The following is a 16,345-nucleotide window of genomic DNA, read 5'->3' as shown; positions in this document are numbered from 1 at the left end:
TGCCACCACTTAATCTGGAAAATAAAACAAAACAAAAACTTGAGTTAGAGACATTGAATTGAGACTTGGTCCCTTGGAGGGGTGGCATGGGAAGCTTTTTAACATAAGAGGACAAAGGATTTGTATTGTGGAACACAATAAGGAATAAAAATAAGTGGTTTCAGAGATAAATGCTCGTCTCCTCAACATCTATATCAATAATACAGGTTCGCTATTAGGGATATGAATTTTTGGCAGTATAACACTACAATAAAAATGGACATTTATTTAACCATCAATACGAAAAAAAATTTATATTATAAGAAACAAAATTTTTCATTGATACTGTGAAAAATAGCGAGTAAAATTACATAAACTCCAATTCAGAAACATTAAAAAACAGCCCACGCCCACGGCATTCTTCATTCTTGAACATTATGTAGCTTGAAGCTTATAAGGCCCCTCTTTTTTCAGTTTTTGTGCTTTCTTTGGTTTTAGTTTCTTTGGTGTTTTTCGATATCTTGTACTTGCTGGTCTATGTCTTTGGTTCTCTGCTTTTTGGTGTTTACTTTTTTCTTTTCTTTTTTCTTTCATTTCCTTTGGAAAGCTTGTATCCTTGAACATTATTCTTTCTTTTCATATTTTAATGAATAGTTTGTTTCGTGTTAAAAAAAAAACAGCCCACAAAAACCGAACAAAGATACAGATAAAACCCACCCATAAACCAACCCACATGATACAATAAAAATTAGACAGAAAATTCCAATGTAATTGGGAAGAAATCATCAAAGGTGAGTTAACATCCCATCAAAGCAACTTTAGGTTGAAAAAACTCCAACCAGAAACTAAGAATGGATGTACACTCATCCACCATCTGCAAAAGAACCAATAAAGCCCCAGATACAGACAAACAGAGATAAGAAAGGAGTTTAGAAATTCTTATGCTTTCCTTTCACTCTTTCGAGAGTTTGTAACCTTGAACAATTTTTGTTCCTTTTCATTTCATCAATGAAAAATTTGTATTTTGTTCAAAAAAAAGAAGAAAGGATTTTGGAAAACCTTTGAAAGTTAAACATAAACAACAGAAACTTTCCCCACTGCACCCAAAACAATACTGAAACTAAACCACTTTACTTCGGCCCTTCCTTTCTAAAACTTGCCTACAAACAAACACCCACCCGCCGCAGCACCAAAAATTTCTACTTCTTAACTTTGTTTCCAATTCCTGAGATTTCTTTCTCTCTTTTTATTCCACTCAAAACTGGAATCAAAATAGTTCCATATTTGCTTCAGATAATCATCACACTCATCACTAAGATTCTCCTTAAACAATTAAACCCATTCAACAACTTCAAAATAGGAAACCATATTAACACAGGGCATTTCCTTCGGATTTTGTTGTTTCTTTTCATTATTTTAATGAGAAGTTCGCATCTTGTTAAATAAAAAAAAATTAAAAAAAAAAGCCACAGGGCATTTCCACGTTTACTGAGTTCAATTATTGATAAATTTCCACAAAGTTCTAAGCAAATTTTCTAATTCTGAGGTAGGCTAGGTAATTTGATAAATTAGAACAAGGTTCAAGATTAAACATTGGTAATCGAAAACAAACGAAACTCTCTCTTCTTGCAAAATGGACTCAAAGATACATTTTGCAAAAGGATGGTCTATGAAAAAGATTTGTAGCGACTAACTTAGAGTCTACTCCTTTAGATACTTGGTCAGCATCCCCTCCCATGCTATCCTCAAAGAGTCCAAGAAAGAACCTTGTTAAACAATCAGGCACCCATTCAGTCAAGTCAAGAGCTAGAAGCTCCACGGGTAAAGGCTGCAACCACGAGTTTTTGGTGATTGGTCAATTGACAAGGAACCTTTAAAAGATCTATACCCAAGGCTACTCTTGTCCAACCAAAAATCCTCATCTATTAAGGATTCTTGAATGACTACACAACCCGGGAACTACTATTTTGAAGTAAATTCACAGTTTAATGTATTTTGTTGTTGACAATCTTCCACAACCATCTTTCGCTACACCTCGAGATGTATGGAATTGGCCCCTCATGCAACCAACTCCTTAGTTAGTTCTCACAACAAATATATTCAACAAACTTCCAGATGAACACTGGTTCGGTTTGTGATGAACAATTGAACCGATGTCCATGATTGAGTGAAATAGATTGATTCCATTGGTTCATTGATCTAAAACTTGAAAGACATATATAAGGGTTGAAACTGAAAGAGTACCTTAGATCAAGGGAGGAAGAATAAATAAGTAAAAAAGGTATGCAGTGCAAATGAAAATGAATCTATGGCAAGAAGAAAGACGGTGCAATGGCAGCGAGCGAAAGGAAGGGGGAATTGAAAGGTGCAATGAGTGGGTGGAACAGCAATATAGGATGGCAGCAGGTAACAACTGTGAAGGAAGAAAGGGAGGGCGAGCATGTGTAAAACAAGAAAAGTTGGGGAGAGAGAGGGTGACTGGGGTCTTTTCAAAAGGAAAAGGAATTTTTCATTGATTAAATAAAAAATTACATAGAAGTTTCAAACAACTTACATGAAAAATAGGATCAACAAAAAACTTGAATAATATTTCTCGAATTGAGCTCGATAATGTGGGGTTGGACTGGGTTGTTGAAAGGGATAAGTGGGAGTAGGGCTTAAGGTATATTTATAATTCTATATAAGTACAGGACTTCAATACAATTCAATTTGTTTTTGGAGTTTGTATCCTTGAACTTTTTCTCCTTTTCAGATATATGAAAAGTTTTTTCTTGTTCAAAAAAAACTAATGAAACGAACCAAACCAAAAACATTCAGTTTTTCTGTTTTTCAAACCATGGAGTTCAATTTTTTTAATAACCAAACTAAACCAAGATTTGATTTGGTTTATCAATTTAATTCATTTTTTTAACACCCACAGACCCACTTACTACAACCAAGGTAAATTTCTATTTTATTGAATAAGACTCCAATTTTTCACCACTTCATTAAATATAATTCATGAATACTATATTTGTTTTTTATGTGAAACAAGACATATCATAGAAGATATGAAATTACAAAAGGAGGGGAAGAAAGCCAAAGCTAAGACAAGTTACAAAATATATATATATATATATATATATATATATATATACATATTCCAATTGGCAGTGAATACTATTATGTTTGTCAAAAGGTATCCTGTATCCCCAACTCAAGAGTTGCTTTACAGTGCAAGGAAGGGAGGGGGATATTATGTAAACCTCATACTATGGGCTAAGAATTAAAAAAAAGGTAACCGGCTCGCACTAGCCTTAGATAAAGTTGGTTGGGCGAAATGCCCACCCCAAATGAATGAGTCAGAGCGCACTCAATTGGACACAACATTAATCCCACATCCTTCCTCCCCACCTCCTCATCCACATCTCTCGTCTAATTTTTGGAGCATGAACCTCTAGTATGTTTCTTATTTTCTTTTTTCTTTTTAACCAAATAAAAGGAAAAATAGAAGAAAAATAGAAGAAAAATAGAAGAAGAAGCCCATGGTGAGATGAGTCAATATTAAATATATTAACTTTCACACCAAAAATGTAAATGGAAATTTTTAGTGGACAATTGAAGAAGAAAATTTATATCACCTAAAGCTTCACGGGCGAGGATAATGACGATACCAGAAGCTTTCTACTCGAATAATCTCCATTGTTGCTTCAACATCTATTGGCTACCAATAATCTCCACATGAGCAAATTCCATTACTGAAATAGTGGAAACGATTGCAATCTCTAACAATAATGCTGCGTGACACTATTTTGGACATAAATTTAATTGCAGTATGGCAATCCCCACAAACACGAAGGTTCTTGGTAATTCGAATTGGTGTGCCATGCTTAGTGTTTAAAATAGCAAAGACAATTGCCAACTTTTCACTATGAATAGCTAGATGACATTCTTTATCCTCAACCTCCACATCATGGAGTGCAGACTCTGTCTCAGGAATGTAACCTAACTCCTTCATCTTCCCAACTAATACATCCAACTCCTCATATATTTTCTTTGATTGTGGATGATATTGATCACCTGCCAGAAATGTATGAACTTGACCCTTAAGCTCAACATTACTAATGCCTGGCACTTTCTTAATTCCTTTGTTCTTCATTGCATATCGAACATTTGCTACATCTTTCCACATACCAGCCTTTGCATAAATGTTTGATAACAACACATAGTAGCCCGATTGCTTAGGAGCCAATTGAAAGAGACAATTAGCAGCTAGAAGTCCAATATCCATCTTCAAGTGCACTCGACAAGCACTCAAAAGTGCACCCCAAACTCTTTCATTTGGCTCCATTGGCATATGCTTGATGAAAGCATATGCTTCTTCCACTTCACCAGCTCGTCCTAATAAATCTACCATGCAAGCAAAGTGTTCTATCCTTGGAACTATCCCATATTGCTCGGTCATCACATGAAAGTAATGACGCCCTTGGTCCAACAATCCAGCATGGCTACAAGCAGAGAGTACAGAAACAAAAGCAATGGAATCCGGATTTAGACCTGACTCTTGCATTTTTGCAAAGAGCACCACCACATCATGGCCTTGACCACTTACTCCATATGCAGACATCATTGATGTCCAAGACACAACATCTCGAAATTTCATTTTATTAAATACATCCCTAGCTTCTTCTAAACATCCACACTTCGCATACATGTCAAGTAATGCATTTTCCAATAACAAATTTGGTCGGAGATTGTCCTTCTCAATATATTCATGAAGTCGCCTTCCTAAAAATAAAGCCGAAAGATCCCCACAAGCTGGAAGTAGGCTTGCAATTGTGACTGCATCTGGTTTCATCCTACATTCCTCCATCTGTGAAAACAAATTGACGGCTTCATTTGGCATAGAGTTATTCACATATATTCCTATCATTACATTCCATGAAACCAAACTCTTTCTATCCATCTTCTCAAACATCTTATGAACATACTGAACATTTTCGGATGATGTATTACTCACAGCCGGCAAAAGGCTAGCCATCGTACCAGCATCATGATTTAGATTTAGGGTATCCATTTCCTTACAAATTTCCAATGCATCATCAAATTGCCCACGTTGTGCATACCCTGCAACCATTGAATTCCAAGAAACCACATCTCTGTTTGGCATTTGATCAAGAACTTTCCTAGCCTCCCTTAAACAACCACATTTACCATACATGGCTACCAAGGCATTTCCAATAAATACATTTGAGTCAAGACCAACTTTCACTATTGCATCATGAACTTGCAACCCAACCCTCAAATTATCCAATCCAGAACATGCCTTCAAAACACATGGGAATGTGTAATGGTCAGGATTAAAACCGCAACTTGACATGACTTGATAAATGGAAAGAGCTTCAACATACAAGTTGTTGTTCACATAACTTCTTATCATGACATTAAAAAAGACTACATTCTTTTCAAAAGTTCCATCAAATATGTAACGGGCAACTCTTGTTTTCCCACAAGCAGAGTAAGCTCTCATAAGCTTAATAGCAAGAGTTGGGTCAACCTTAAGATGTTCATTGACAACGATCTTGGAGTGTAGTTTACTCAATGTTTTGATGTCAGGATATCGGTCCAAGATTATCTCACACATTTCTTTGGCAACTAATTCAATTCTAGAGCTGTCACAATGTTTGTGGGTTGCAAAAACCAAGCCTCGGAACATTTTGGAAGCTAAGATTTGTCGAGAAAGAAAAATTGTGGCCTTCATGAACAATGGGTAACATAAAGTACCTGAAAATGGGGTTGAGACATGCAAATTAATTTATCCACTCCATCATGCTAGTTTCTCATCTTAGATTAGAAGTGATGTTCTTAATGTTTTCATACCACAATTATAACTACCAAAGATTTAGTATTTGTGTGGGGAATTTGGAGAGAACGAAATCGTTGGGTCTTCAATGACATCTCTCTCCCCTTTGATTCTTTTTGGGCGAATATTTTTTTTTCTGGGCAAATATTCATCCGTCTTCTTCCTTATGGTGTCTAAACTATAAGAAATTATTTTGTAATTATAGCATAGCTATGCTCCGTCAAGACTGGAAAGCTGTATTAGGGGGGCCGCCTTCTCATCACCTGCCCTTAGTTTGTTCTTTTCTGTGATTAATACAAGTTCTCTTTGTTTCTTATCAACAAATAAAATAAAATAAAAGAAACATCGACATCAAGTTTATTGGTGCTGCAATGCAACTATATGTATATTAATAAATTCAAAAAATTACAAAATTTAATTAAGATTGACCGAATTGTTTATCAAAAATAAATTGTTTGATCAATGAAAATCAATGAAATTAAATAAATCTATGTTGTTACTAAAATAATATTACTAATATTGTACTCCCTAATGTTATTTTGAAATTAAAATTAAGGGTACTTCACATTAACGTTGTTACTAATATCCATAAATGCATATTAGATTGAATGTTTCTTTTCATCTACCAACAAAAACTTTATTTCTTGTTAAAATATATATATATATATATATATATTAGATTGAATTTGGTGCAAGATTGACCAAAAAAAGCAAAAATAGGGAAATAAAATAGTAGATTCCACAAATTGAGAATAGGAACGCCATTCACAACTCTATCGAGAGAAATATCATTTTTCAAAAAAAATTGAAAAAAGAAGCCAAGATTTCATTGATGAATGAATAAACAAATAGAGAAAATTCCTGTTACAAAAAAGTATTTCAATTGGCCAAGCGAATGCTAAAACTCTAGTTTGAGAAAGGAGTGGTGCATTTACACAAATACAAAGTTGAGTAATTATAGAGTTCAAAAAATTATCAAAAGATTCCCCAGATTTGCCAAAAATTTTGTTGTTTCTCTCCAATGACAACATCCAAAAGAAGGCTCTACTGATATTAGACCACAAAGTTTCTTTCTCCCCATTAAATGAGGGGCTAGTAAAGATAGAAGCCAACAGATCAGTCATTTTAGTTGGCGAGCACTAGGCCAACCAAAAGCATCTTGAATGAAGGACCAGGATTTGTAGCGGGGGCATGAGGAGAAAAGATGAGCAGCACTTTCAGCATTTCCAAAACAGAGAAAGCGGCAATTTTATAGGACTACTTTAAAGGCAAAAGCCAAAACACACCGCTTCAATAATCCAAAGGACGCCTGAGCACTCTTCTTGAACGTTCCACCAACAAAATTGGATACTTAGAATTATTCTTTGTCTCCCAATTAAGAGCAACTATGTGTATTTACGTAGGTATTTACATTCTTTATTATTCTTTCAGAAACCCTAATTCTTGGGTATGAATGTTTCACAAAAGTGTATCTCTGAAATCACTGAAATATAGAAAGCAGAAAGATATTGGACCACTTTTTCTCTTGCGTGTGATCACTGGTTGCTATGTGGGGCATTCTTTTTTTAATGGCATCGTTCGTGCTTATAAAATATTCTTAAGGATGGGGCTACCAATAGCCATAAAGCTACTGAGACAGTAAACACTAAAAATAAAAATGATATAAAGAAAATTGATTTTCATTCATTCGTTATGGTTCTGATTAGTATACAAAACACGAGGAAAAATACTGTAAAACGTTTTCTCCACTTTTAAAACGTCTTTCATATACTCCCAATTCAATCCACCTATGATAAGAGGAGCAAACTGGGCTTGGAAGGGAATAAACGAGCCAAGGTGGCCATTAGTGTAAACCTGTTTAAAAGGGAGTAAATTGAAGAGAAATAGTCCAATGGCCATTGATAAGTAAAGTTTGGTTACTTAGCGAGAACTATAGAGGGAAGTGATGTGAGAAGAGAATGGGGGAATAATAACAAAAATTCGAGCCGTGGATGAAGGTTGGTGACCTATTAGGAGCTAGAAGGAAAGTTTTAGTAACCAGAATGATTCAATTCTGAACAACCCAGAAGAGAACAATTTGTAAGAAATTTCTACCAACAGCAATGAATCACTTAGGCTCCCAACTCAACATCCTAGCAAAGGAACTCGTGGTAGTTCAAGTTCTGAAGCAAGTGTTGGGACTGGAGTCAATCAATGGATGGACTAAAGAACAACATCAAGTTTAGAATTGATGGCTTGGGTAAAGATTGAAGATGGCCTAACACATCAAAGCCAAGAACCATACTTCTATAGGTTGTTTGTGCAGCCTTCTTCACCTTAACCCACAATCTTTAAACCATGGATAAGTGGGAATATACAAAGAGGGATTTTCTTCAGAATGTGATTAGAGATATACAATCTACAGCAGATGATAAACACCCTCTAGTGGCTTTTCTTCAAAACCAATCCTCCCCAGTACAAATCGAAAACCAGACTTCCACAAAGCGTAAATAAAGAAACCGAAAATTAAAAGATTACAAACTTTCAATTACACTACTTCGAGGAGGACAAAGGACGACAGCAAACCTGCGACGCTGAGAGTGGTGTGAATAACGGCCGCCGCGATTGCTGGTGCCGTCTGAAGCTTGAATTGGAGAGCGTCTCACTGAACCTGCAAACCCGTGATGAAGGCGTGAGAGGTTTATCGAATGATTCGATTTTATTTTGAACTATTTTGGCAGATTCACCTTAAACGAACGAACGACGAAGCAAATTTTCACGCCTTAAAATAAAAATCAAGTAGAGAAGATTAGCAGAAAAGAAAACATTGAAGTAGTCCGAAACCTTCTAGGAGGCTGGAGGAGGAGAATAATTTGAGAGAGAGAAGGAGAAGCCTGTTATAGGATTAGGATACTGCGGAGTTTGTCGGCGGAAGCAAATTTGTAAAGCAAATTTGTAAAGCTCTGTAAATTATGTTGCGGAAGAAGAAGAACACTTATTTGTAAACTGAAACTCCTTCCTCTGCACAAATAAAATAATATAAAATAAAAATTGAATCTCCTTTTTCTTTCTTTCTTTCTTTCTTTTTTTTTTTTTATTTCAAAATTCCAAGAATTATTTTGATCCCTTCCCTTTTAATTTTGATTTATTTTAGTTTCTAACTTTTAAAAATGTTGATTGTAATTTTTATTGAGAGAATTTTAACACAAATTTGATGCAGAATATAAATATGTATTATATTATTTAAATAAATTTATGTCTATATTTAAAAAAATTAGTGAATAAAATATAAATAAATGGGACAAAGGTACTTTTTTTTTCGTTCAAGTTTGAACTTAATATCTATTAATATATATTTGGTCTCTGAACAAAGTTTGAGTGTTATATTCCCTCTATTCAAATTATGATTTTATTTATAAATTTTTTTTAATGTTAGTAGATTCCACGTTATTTTTAATACGATGTTGACATAACAAGCAGTGAATGGAAGAAGTATTTCACACTATTTTGATAATAGAAATTTACAGCTAACTCCACAAATTAAATATTGTTTTTTTCTTTTTTTTATGAGCTAGCTTCTTCTTCTCCCTAGTTTATTATTTTCTTTTTACAATTTTCACAAATATATATTTAAAAAATATAACCAATAAAATTGTCAATTTAACTTTAAAGAACACTGTTACTAAAACAATCACAAAACCATCCAACCTGCCCACTCAAACAAAAATAAATAATGTTCACTAGGAAAACATAAATTAGCAATATATAAACTCAGTGCAAAGAAAGAATGAAGTTTAAATTAGGAGGTTGGAAAACAAATACACAGCTTCTTTAAATGTAATTGGTTAATCTTTACTATATACACTTGGAGAGTAACATAAGTAAATCTGCAGATGAACAGCTGCTAGTTATTATATGTTCTGAGCTGTTGTTGAAAGCTATGAATCCATGTCCTGAAACAAGGCTTTTGAAACAGAACGACATAAATGATCTCCATTGTTAACAGCATCTTCATCGCCAACTCCGCTCGCTCTCCGAAACGAGTGTCTTTTTTCTGTTAATGGGGTCTCACACACCATGTCATTGCTTTCCCTGCTCTGGTACTTCCTCTTTGATGCCTTTCGAAGTAGAGGATCGGTCTTCGGTTTCCTTGCTGCCTTTGGCTGCTTTGGTGCCCAAACTCGCTGCAAATCTGGTATCCAACTTGTGAAAGATGCAAATCTTCTGGCCTTTTCTCTCCTTTCTTGAGCTTTGATCAGTTTCCAAGTGTAGTCATTCTTGATCCCTGGGGACCTTTCATTGCCATTTTCATGGAGGAGTTTGTTTTCTACTGGATCGTTCGAGCTATAGTTGTCACCGACTTCATCGCTAACTGCATTTTCTCTCCAAGAATTATTGCTATCCTCACTGTAGGGGGGGTGATTGGTGGATTTATTCTCATCAGCAAACAACAATAGATCCATTTTTTCATAGACCTTATTCACCACATCTCCTAGACTCTGGCAATACCTGAAATTTTAAGCAAAAAGATTGAGCGAGTCCCAAATGAAAAAACTTGTTTTCAGTCAAAACTCAAATTCGAACAAGGATTTGAAGAAATAGTTTGATCTCAAATCAGGATTCTAATGCATATAGATAAAATGGTCCAACCAGAAAAATAATAAGCAGGAACTTTGTATGAGACATAATGAGGTACCTAACATAAGAAACAAATCTAATAAATCCAGTGTAGATATGCTGATGTTCATAGCAAGCCCTGAAAAACTTCGTAATTTTCATGTAGATTATAGTCATAAAGGAGCTGTGAGTTACTTGCAAACTGATTCAAAAAAATTTCACATTCATTCTTCCATACACTCGGAGAAAATTCATAAATTTCACATCATTCTTTCACTTGACAGAATTGGTTGAAAAACGTTAAATACATATGCTTTTTGAAACAATAGTGAAATTCCAAACTTCTCAATGTTTAAGATTGGGGACAGAAATCCTACTCCACTATATAGTTCTTACCAGACATTTTAAACACTTTGAGACCGAGTGTTCTAGGTTCCAAAAGCACCAAAATAGCTATTCCAACAGAATCTTTTAGTTATCTGTCTCAACAAATGATTTTAATCAACTTTTGTACATAAACAAGTACCTGCTTTTTATGATTCTTCCAACATAATTTTCGAGGCTCCACTCTCCGAAAAATCCTCCCTCCAAATGGCATTGAATGGTCTCTAAAAGCAAACAAATATGCTTGACAAACTTCTGTTTTGTAGATTCACTAATGCTGAATCTAATTGGCGATCGTAATATCTCCATTCGGAAGAAGATTTGCAATTCATGTCTGGTGCTTGTTAAGGAAAATGCATGAAGGAATTATAATCAGTTTGTTCAACTATTAATGTCAAAAGAAATAATAGAAAACTGGAAGTAGTCAAAAAAGGATACTCTCTGATTATGTTTCCTGAGGATTGTCCTGTGGATCCTGGACTACACTCCTCAAAGGAGAAATCGTTGTTCTTTGGCTTTGTGGCCAAGTCTTTGGGCTCCCTCAGCAAAAGTTTATTTAGTTCTGTAGCAACTGTAAAACTGAGAGTAGAATCAGAGTTTCTGGCATTTGGTTGATTATCTGAAGTGCCTTGCACTTCATGCTTTTGGCTTAACCAGTATATAGCTGAACTCACGAGTCGCTCTGCCAAAGCGCCCAAGTCAACAACCTCGGATATGAGTCCTTGTTGGATCTTACTGGAAAGATTCTTGAAAAAGTCTTCAGAAGTCTCCATGTGATAGTCAATTGTTGCTTCAGCCAGTGTATTAGAGGCCTCAGCCAAGGAATTTTCTTTACCTGATGAAGTTGCTGGTTGTTCACTTTCTTGGTGCAACTGTCTCAACCCATCATCCTTTTTAACAGGATCACCCTGCTGTAATCGCAAGTTTTCCGGTAACATAAGCTCACATAAGGTGGATTTCTTAATCTGTTTAACCCAGCATTTAAAAAATTTCAGCTTCTTTGAGCTATTAGAATATCTGTCAAAATAAACATCTTCAAGTTCAATATTCACATGTTCAAATACTGCCTTATAGAAATCTGTCCAAGTGAAGTTCTGGATTAAATGTCTAGTCTTCTTCTTCTCTTTCGTTTTACCTTCTTCGTCTTGAGAACACCTAACAGAAGGGGAAGCCTTATAATCAACTGCATTACATGATTTGTTTAAATCACTACCAAGTTTGCTAGTATTGCTACCTGTACCCAATTCTTCCAACTGCCTATCCTCATTAGTAGGCTCCAACAAAAGAGGGTAGAATTCATTGTCAATGACATATAGAAGAGCTGAAGAAACCATGAAAGGCTTTAAGATTCCTAAATGTGAACCACCATTGGCATTTGAAATAGACACCAATCCCCAATAACCTTCCCTATAAAGAAAACTCAGAAGAAGCTGAAAAATGGGAACAGATTTTGGTTTTTTACAATCACCCAATTCAACTGCCAGCATTTCCAAAACCTCATCAGCAAAAAATTTTCCATTACTTCCTTGAATGTTCTTCGCGGGTGCTTCTGAAAGTTGAAGCACAAGAAATGGATTAGATAGATGCCCCTTGAATCTTACTATTTCACTACATTTATGCACAGACTTAACATGTAGCTTTGTAGCACCATCACCAAGCAATTCCAGAGATATTTTCCTCTGCTCATAACCATCACATCTCATTTTCAATCCTCCTGGTACGAGCAAAGGATCATCGGATCTGTTTTCAGGCAATGTATTCCAATCAATCAATTCAAGATTGCAAAACTTGCACTCCAATGGCTTCCCACTTTTATCCAAAATCTCAAGGCACAGTTGTGCTTGAATTTTTTTTGAAAATTTATCAGTGTCAAGGTTCCTCAAAGTCATTCCTATCCTGGGGTAAATCAGCCCAAAAGGAAGAAGAGCAGATCCCAAAACAATGGAGTTCGTCGAGCAAAGCCCCCACCCTAAATTCCTAATCCCAGTCTCTAAAAACCCAAACTTCACTTTCAGCTCATCATTTTCGATCTTATTCTCAGTAGATTCATGGCTAACATTAATCCAACTAAAATGAATATCCCTCTGTGAAAAAGCATCATTCACGCTTTCAAACAACCCGCAGAATCTTTTACTAAACAAATTCAGATTTCCAACACATTCATCATCCGTATCCACTCCCAGAAATCCAGATAAGCATCCAACCAATTCAGAAAGGGGCGAAAGCAAAACAACCAAATTCGTTCTAACACCAACGCAGTCAAAGCTTTCAGAAAGCGTACCGAATTCCAAATCCGCCATCACAGGGTCCCAAGCATAGTCGTGCAGGAGCTGACGCATGGACGCCGCGAGGCACGAAGCCAGTGGAGTACTCGGTTCAGAAGCCTCACACAACGGAAATCGACCAAGATTCGGCAGTGAATTGAGGACACTGGAGAGAGAATTGAAAGTTGCAGCCGGGTGGTCGAAGGAGAGGGAAAGAGGGCAAGTGGGAATCAAACTGTGGAGCTTGGAGGAGGAGAGGAGGGGCGAGAGGGAGGAGAAGAAGAATCTGAAGGAGAAGAGAGTGGAGGACGAAAGTGGAGGAAAAGAGAGGAGAATTTTTGCAGCGGAGGTGATAGCAGTGAGATATGGAGATGGGTCATGGAGATTGTGAAGTGGATTTAGATCTAGAAGGAGAACTATTCGGTGGGTTTTGGAGAAGTCTGTGATTGGATCAAACGCCATTGATGAATGATGATGAGAATCATTCAGAGAGAGACGATCGTATTTTTGTTGGTTCAGAGGTTGAAGAAGATCCCAAATCCGCCGGCCCGGCGATATTGAGCAGATTGCAGAAACGACGACGTTTGAAGAACATTGAAAACGCGGGAAAACGGGGCGGCAAAATATTTTGAGAAATTATGCCCGCCATTTTTGGCAATCTTTCAAAATAAAAAACAATTCTGAAATTTTTTTTTTATTTAGCCGATTTATGTCTGTTGTTTTATTTTAGGCTAAATTACTAAAAAAAAATGGTACTTTATTTAAAAAATATCTCTATTATTTTCCTTGACATTTTTAAATGTTTCAAAAATATTTTTTGGACTAATAGTTATTAATATTTTAGAAAAAGAAAGTTCAAGTATTTTTTTTTAAAGTTCAAGCGTTAGAGTCTAGAACGACATGACAATTAAAATAAAATCTTGTTCTACATTTTTTCTATTAAATGTCTTAAATATTCTCGAGGTTTGAAATGTTGAGATTCGATTTTACGCAACGGTGTCAACGGATATTTCATAAAAAAATCACAAAAATTGATGAAAATTATTTGAATTAGTAATTAAATAAAACTTTAATTGTAGCTAAATTAATCAACCATATTTAAACATAACATACTTGTGGAAATTGTTTGAATTAGTAATTAAATAAAACTTTAATTGTAGCTAAACTAATCAACCATTTCTAAACATAACATACTTGTAGAAATGTCGACATCGAAGAAAATATTATAATAAGATAACAAAGATCGACGAAAATTATTTGAATTAGTAAATTAAAGTGATATCCTTGTTTGTTCCCAATATAATGGATGTGGTTTTTCTTTTATTTGTTTGTTAACAGATAATAGATATAAAATTAATCAAATTAAATGAGGTAACCATTCTATTTTGTATAAATTTTAAATGTTAATTATATATTGTAATCCAAAATATTGGAGTGTTTTTTGTCTCTAAAATTTTTAAAAATATATATTTTCTCTCTAATGTAAGAAGTTTTTTTTTCTTCCATCCATTGAGTTCTTATGTTACTCAATGTTAAAATTAATTGACAAAATAATGATGTAACGTAATAATATCCTTTATTAATTCAGGTAAAAGTACTCTATCTTCTTGTTTTTAAAAAATGTATTCTATGTATTAATTTAATAAAATAGACATATTTTTATATTTTTTTACTTTAAGACATTGGGACTCTGTTTTAATATTATAAAAAGATAACTAAATATTTAAATATAATTATTTGTAAACCATTTTAAAAAATGTTGCATTTTTATTTATTCCGAGACTAGGTTGTCTCTTGAAGTGACGATGTTGTCCACAAAAGTCGAGGGCAAGCCATCTCTTCACCACGTTTTTTTTTTCAAATTGCTAATAAAATATAATGATTAAAATAGAAAAATATCCCACTAAATCTATTTTCGAAAATTTGGGAGATTTATTTTCAAAATTATCTAAATATTAATAAAACATAATTAGTAAATAGAAAATTATCTAAACTACATCCAATTTAGAAATTTTAAGAATAATTATTTTTAAATTATACCAGAATTCGTTTGAATGAAAATGGGAGAGTAAAAAAACCAATGGAATCTACCTTAAATTCAGTTGGTCTCTGACTAATTAAAATTTAAAAGAAACAAAATCCAATTAATTATTTAAATAATTAACTAATTAGACATAAAATTATTTAATAATTACATTTAGATAAAACTATTTAATAATTGGATTTAGTTTAGCTTTAATTAGCTATTGGATGAAGTTGATTAAAAAAAATCAGATCATATTTCAGATTTGGATATGTCATATAAGATAGAGCAAATCAATTAGAAAATTTGGGTAAATTTCCTTGGGTTTTTCTTTTTCTCCCATTTGCATTAAAATGATTTCTTTGATAATTTAAAAAATAAATATTCTTAAAACATTGAAATGATAATTTTTCATTTTAATAATTAAACTAGATTTTATTAACATTAGATAATTTTCAATGCATATCGTACTAATCTTTCCAATACTAGATTTAGTTTAGATAATTTCTCTAATAATCATATTTTATTAACATTTATATAATCTTAAAAACAAATTAGATAATTTTCCTATTTAATAATTAGACTCTATTAACATTTTGCGAAAAAGAAAAAAGAAACGTAGAGAGGCTTGTCATTTCTTGCCCACGTAAGAAGATACCTCGTGATAATTAAAACTGCAACATTTTTAAAAATAGTTTTGCAAACTATTTTTTTTCACTAATCCAATGGTTCTGATTATAAATTTATTCAAAATAACTAATATTAAATAACAAATTAAACCAACCCGCTATAAAATATTTGAGTTCAAATTAGTCTAGTCATTCATTCAAAATATTGTAAATAAAAAAATAAATCTTAACATATTAAACATTTTTTTAATATTAAATCAAAATTTGTAAGTCAATATTTATTTATACTAAGAAAAATTACTCTCAAAAAACATAAAGAATATACATACATAACATATATATATATATATATACATGAGAACAAATAATCCATAAAAATTATCAAATGAAATAAAATAAAAATAAATCATTTAATAAAATAAAAATAAATCATTCATAAATGATTTTATGGTAAGTAAAGAAAATGATTTAAAAATTAATAATAGATCTGATTGATTCGGTTCAACACAAATTTAATAAATTTATTTTAAATAAACCTTTGAACCATCCCGATATATAGAATTATCATTTATATAAACCCAAACCAGTTCTTTTCTATTGCAATGGATTATTCTTTTCCATATATATA

The 16,345-nt window shown here is 33.6% G+C and overlaps 2 protein-coding genes across 3 annotated transcripts; both read right to left on the bottom strand.

The window, feature by feature from the left end:
* Positions 1-3,682: 3,682 nt before the first annotated feature.
* Positions 3,683-8,699, bottom strand: LOC111023932 (Tetratricopeptide repeat (TPR)-like superfamily protein). Of its 2 annotated transcripts, none has more exons than XM_088125390.1 (3): positions 8,645-8,699; positions 8,387-8,471; positions 3,683-5,742 (listed from the first exon to the last, which is right to left on the bottom strand). In XM_088125390.1, exon 3 carries the CDS (start codon positions 5,717-5,719, stop codon positions 3,683-3,685), a length of 2,037 nt encoding a protein of 678 aa, XP_087981516.1. In that variant the 5' UTR covers positions 5,720-5,742; positions 8,387-8,471; positions 8,645-8,699. The 2 variants fall into 2 exon arrangements, with proteins under 2 accessions (XP_087981516.1, XP_087981517.1); XM_088125391.1 differs by lacking the exon at positions 8,645-8,699 and adding an exon at positions 8,548-8,600.
* Positions 8,700-9,575: 876 nt separating this feature from the next.
* On the bottom strand, positions 9,576-13,639 carry LOC111023952 (LIM domain protein). The gene is made up of 3 exons (XM_022301481.2): positions 11,240-13,639; positions 10,944-11,135; positions 9,576-10,309 (listed from the first exon to the last, which is right to left on the bottom strand). Exons 1-3 carry the CDS (start codon positions 13,525-13,527, stop codon positions 9,739-9,741), a joined length of 3,051 nt encoding a protein of 1,016 aa, XP_022157173.1. The 5' UTR covers positions 13,528-13,639; the 3' UTR covers positions 9,576-9,738.
* Positions 13,640-16,345: the final 2,706 nt, after the last annotated feature.

This window comes from Momordica charantia (genome assembly GCF_013281855.1).
Source record: "Momordica charantia cultivar OHB3-1 chromosome 6 unlocalized genomic scaffold, Mcharantia_2.0 BLBB01000006.1, whole genome shotgun sequence".
NCBI classification, from domain to species: domain Eukaryota; kingdom Viridiplantae; phylum Streptophyta; class Magnoliopsida; order Cucurbitales; family Cucurbitaceae; genus Momordica; species Momordica charantia.
This window is presented reverse-complemented; position numbering and strand designations above follow the sequence as displayed.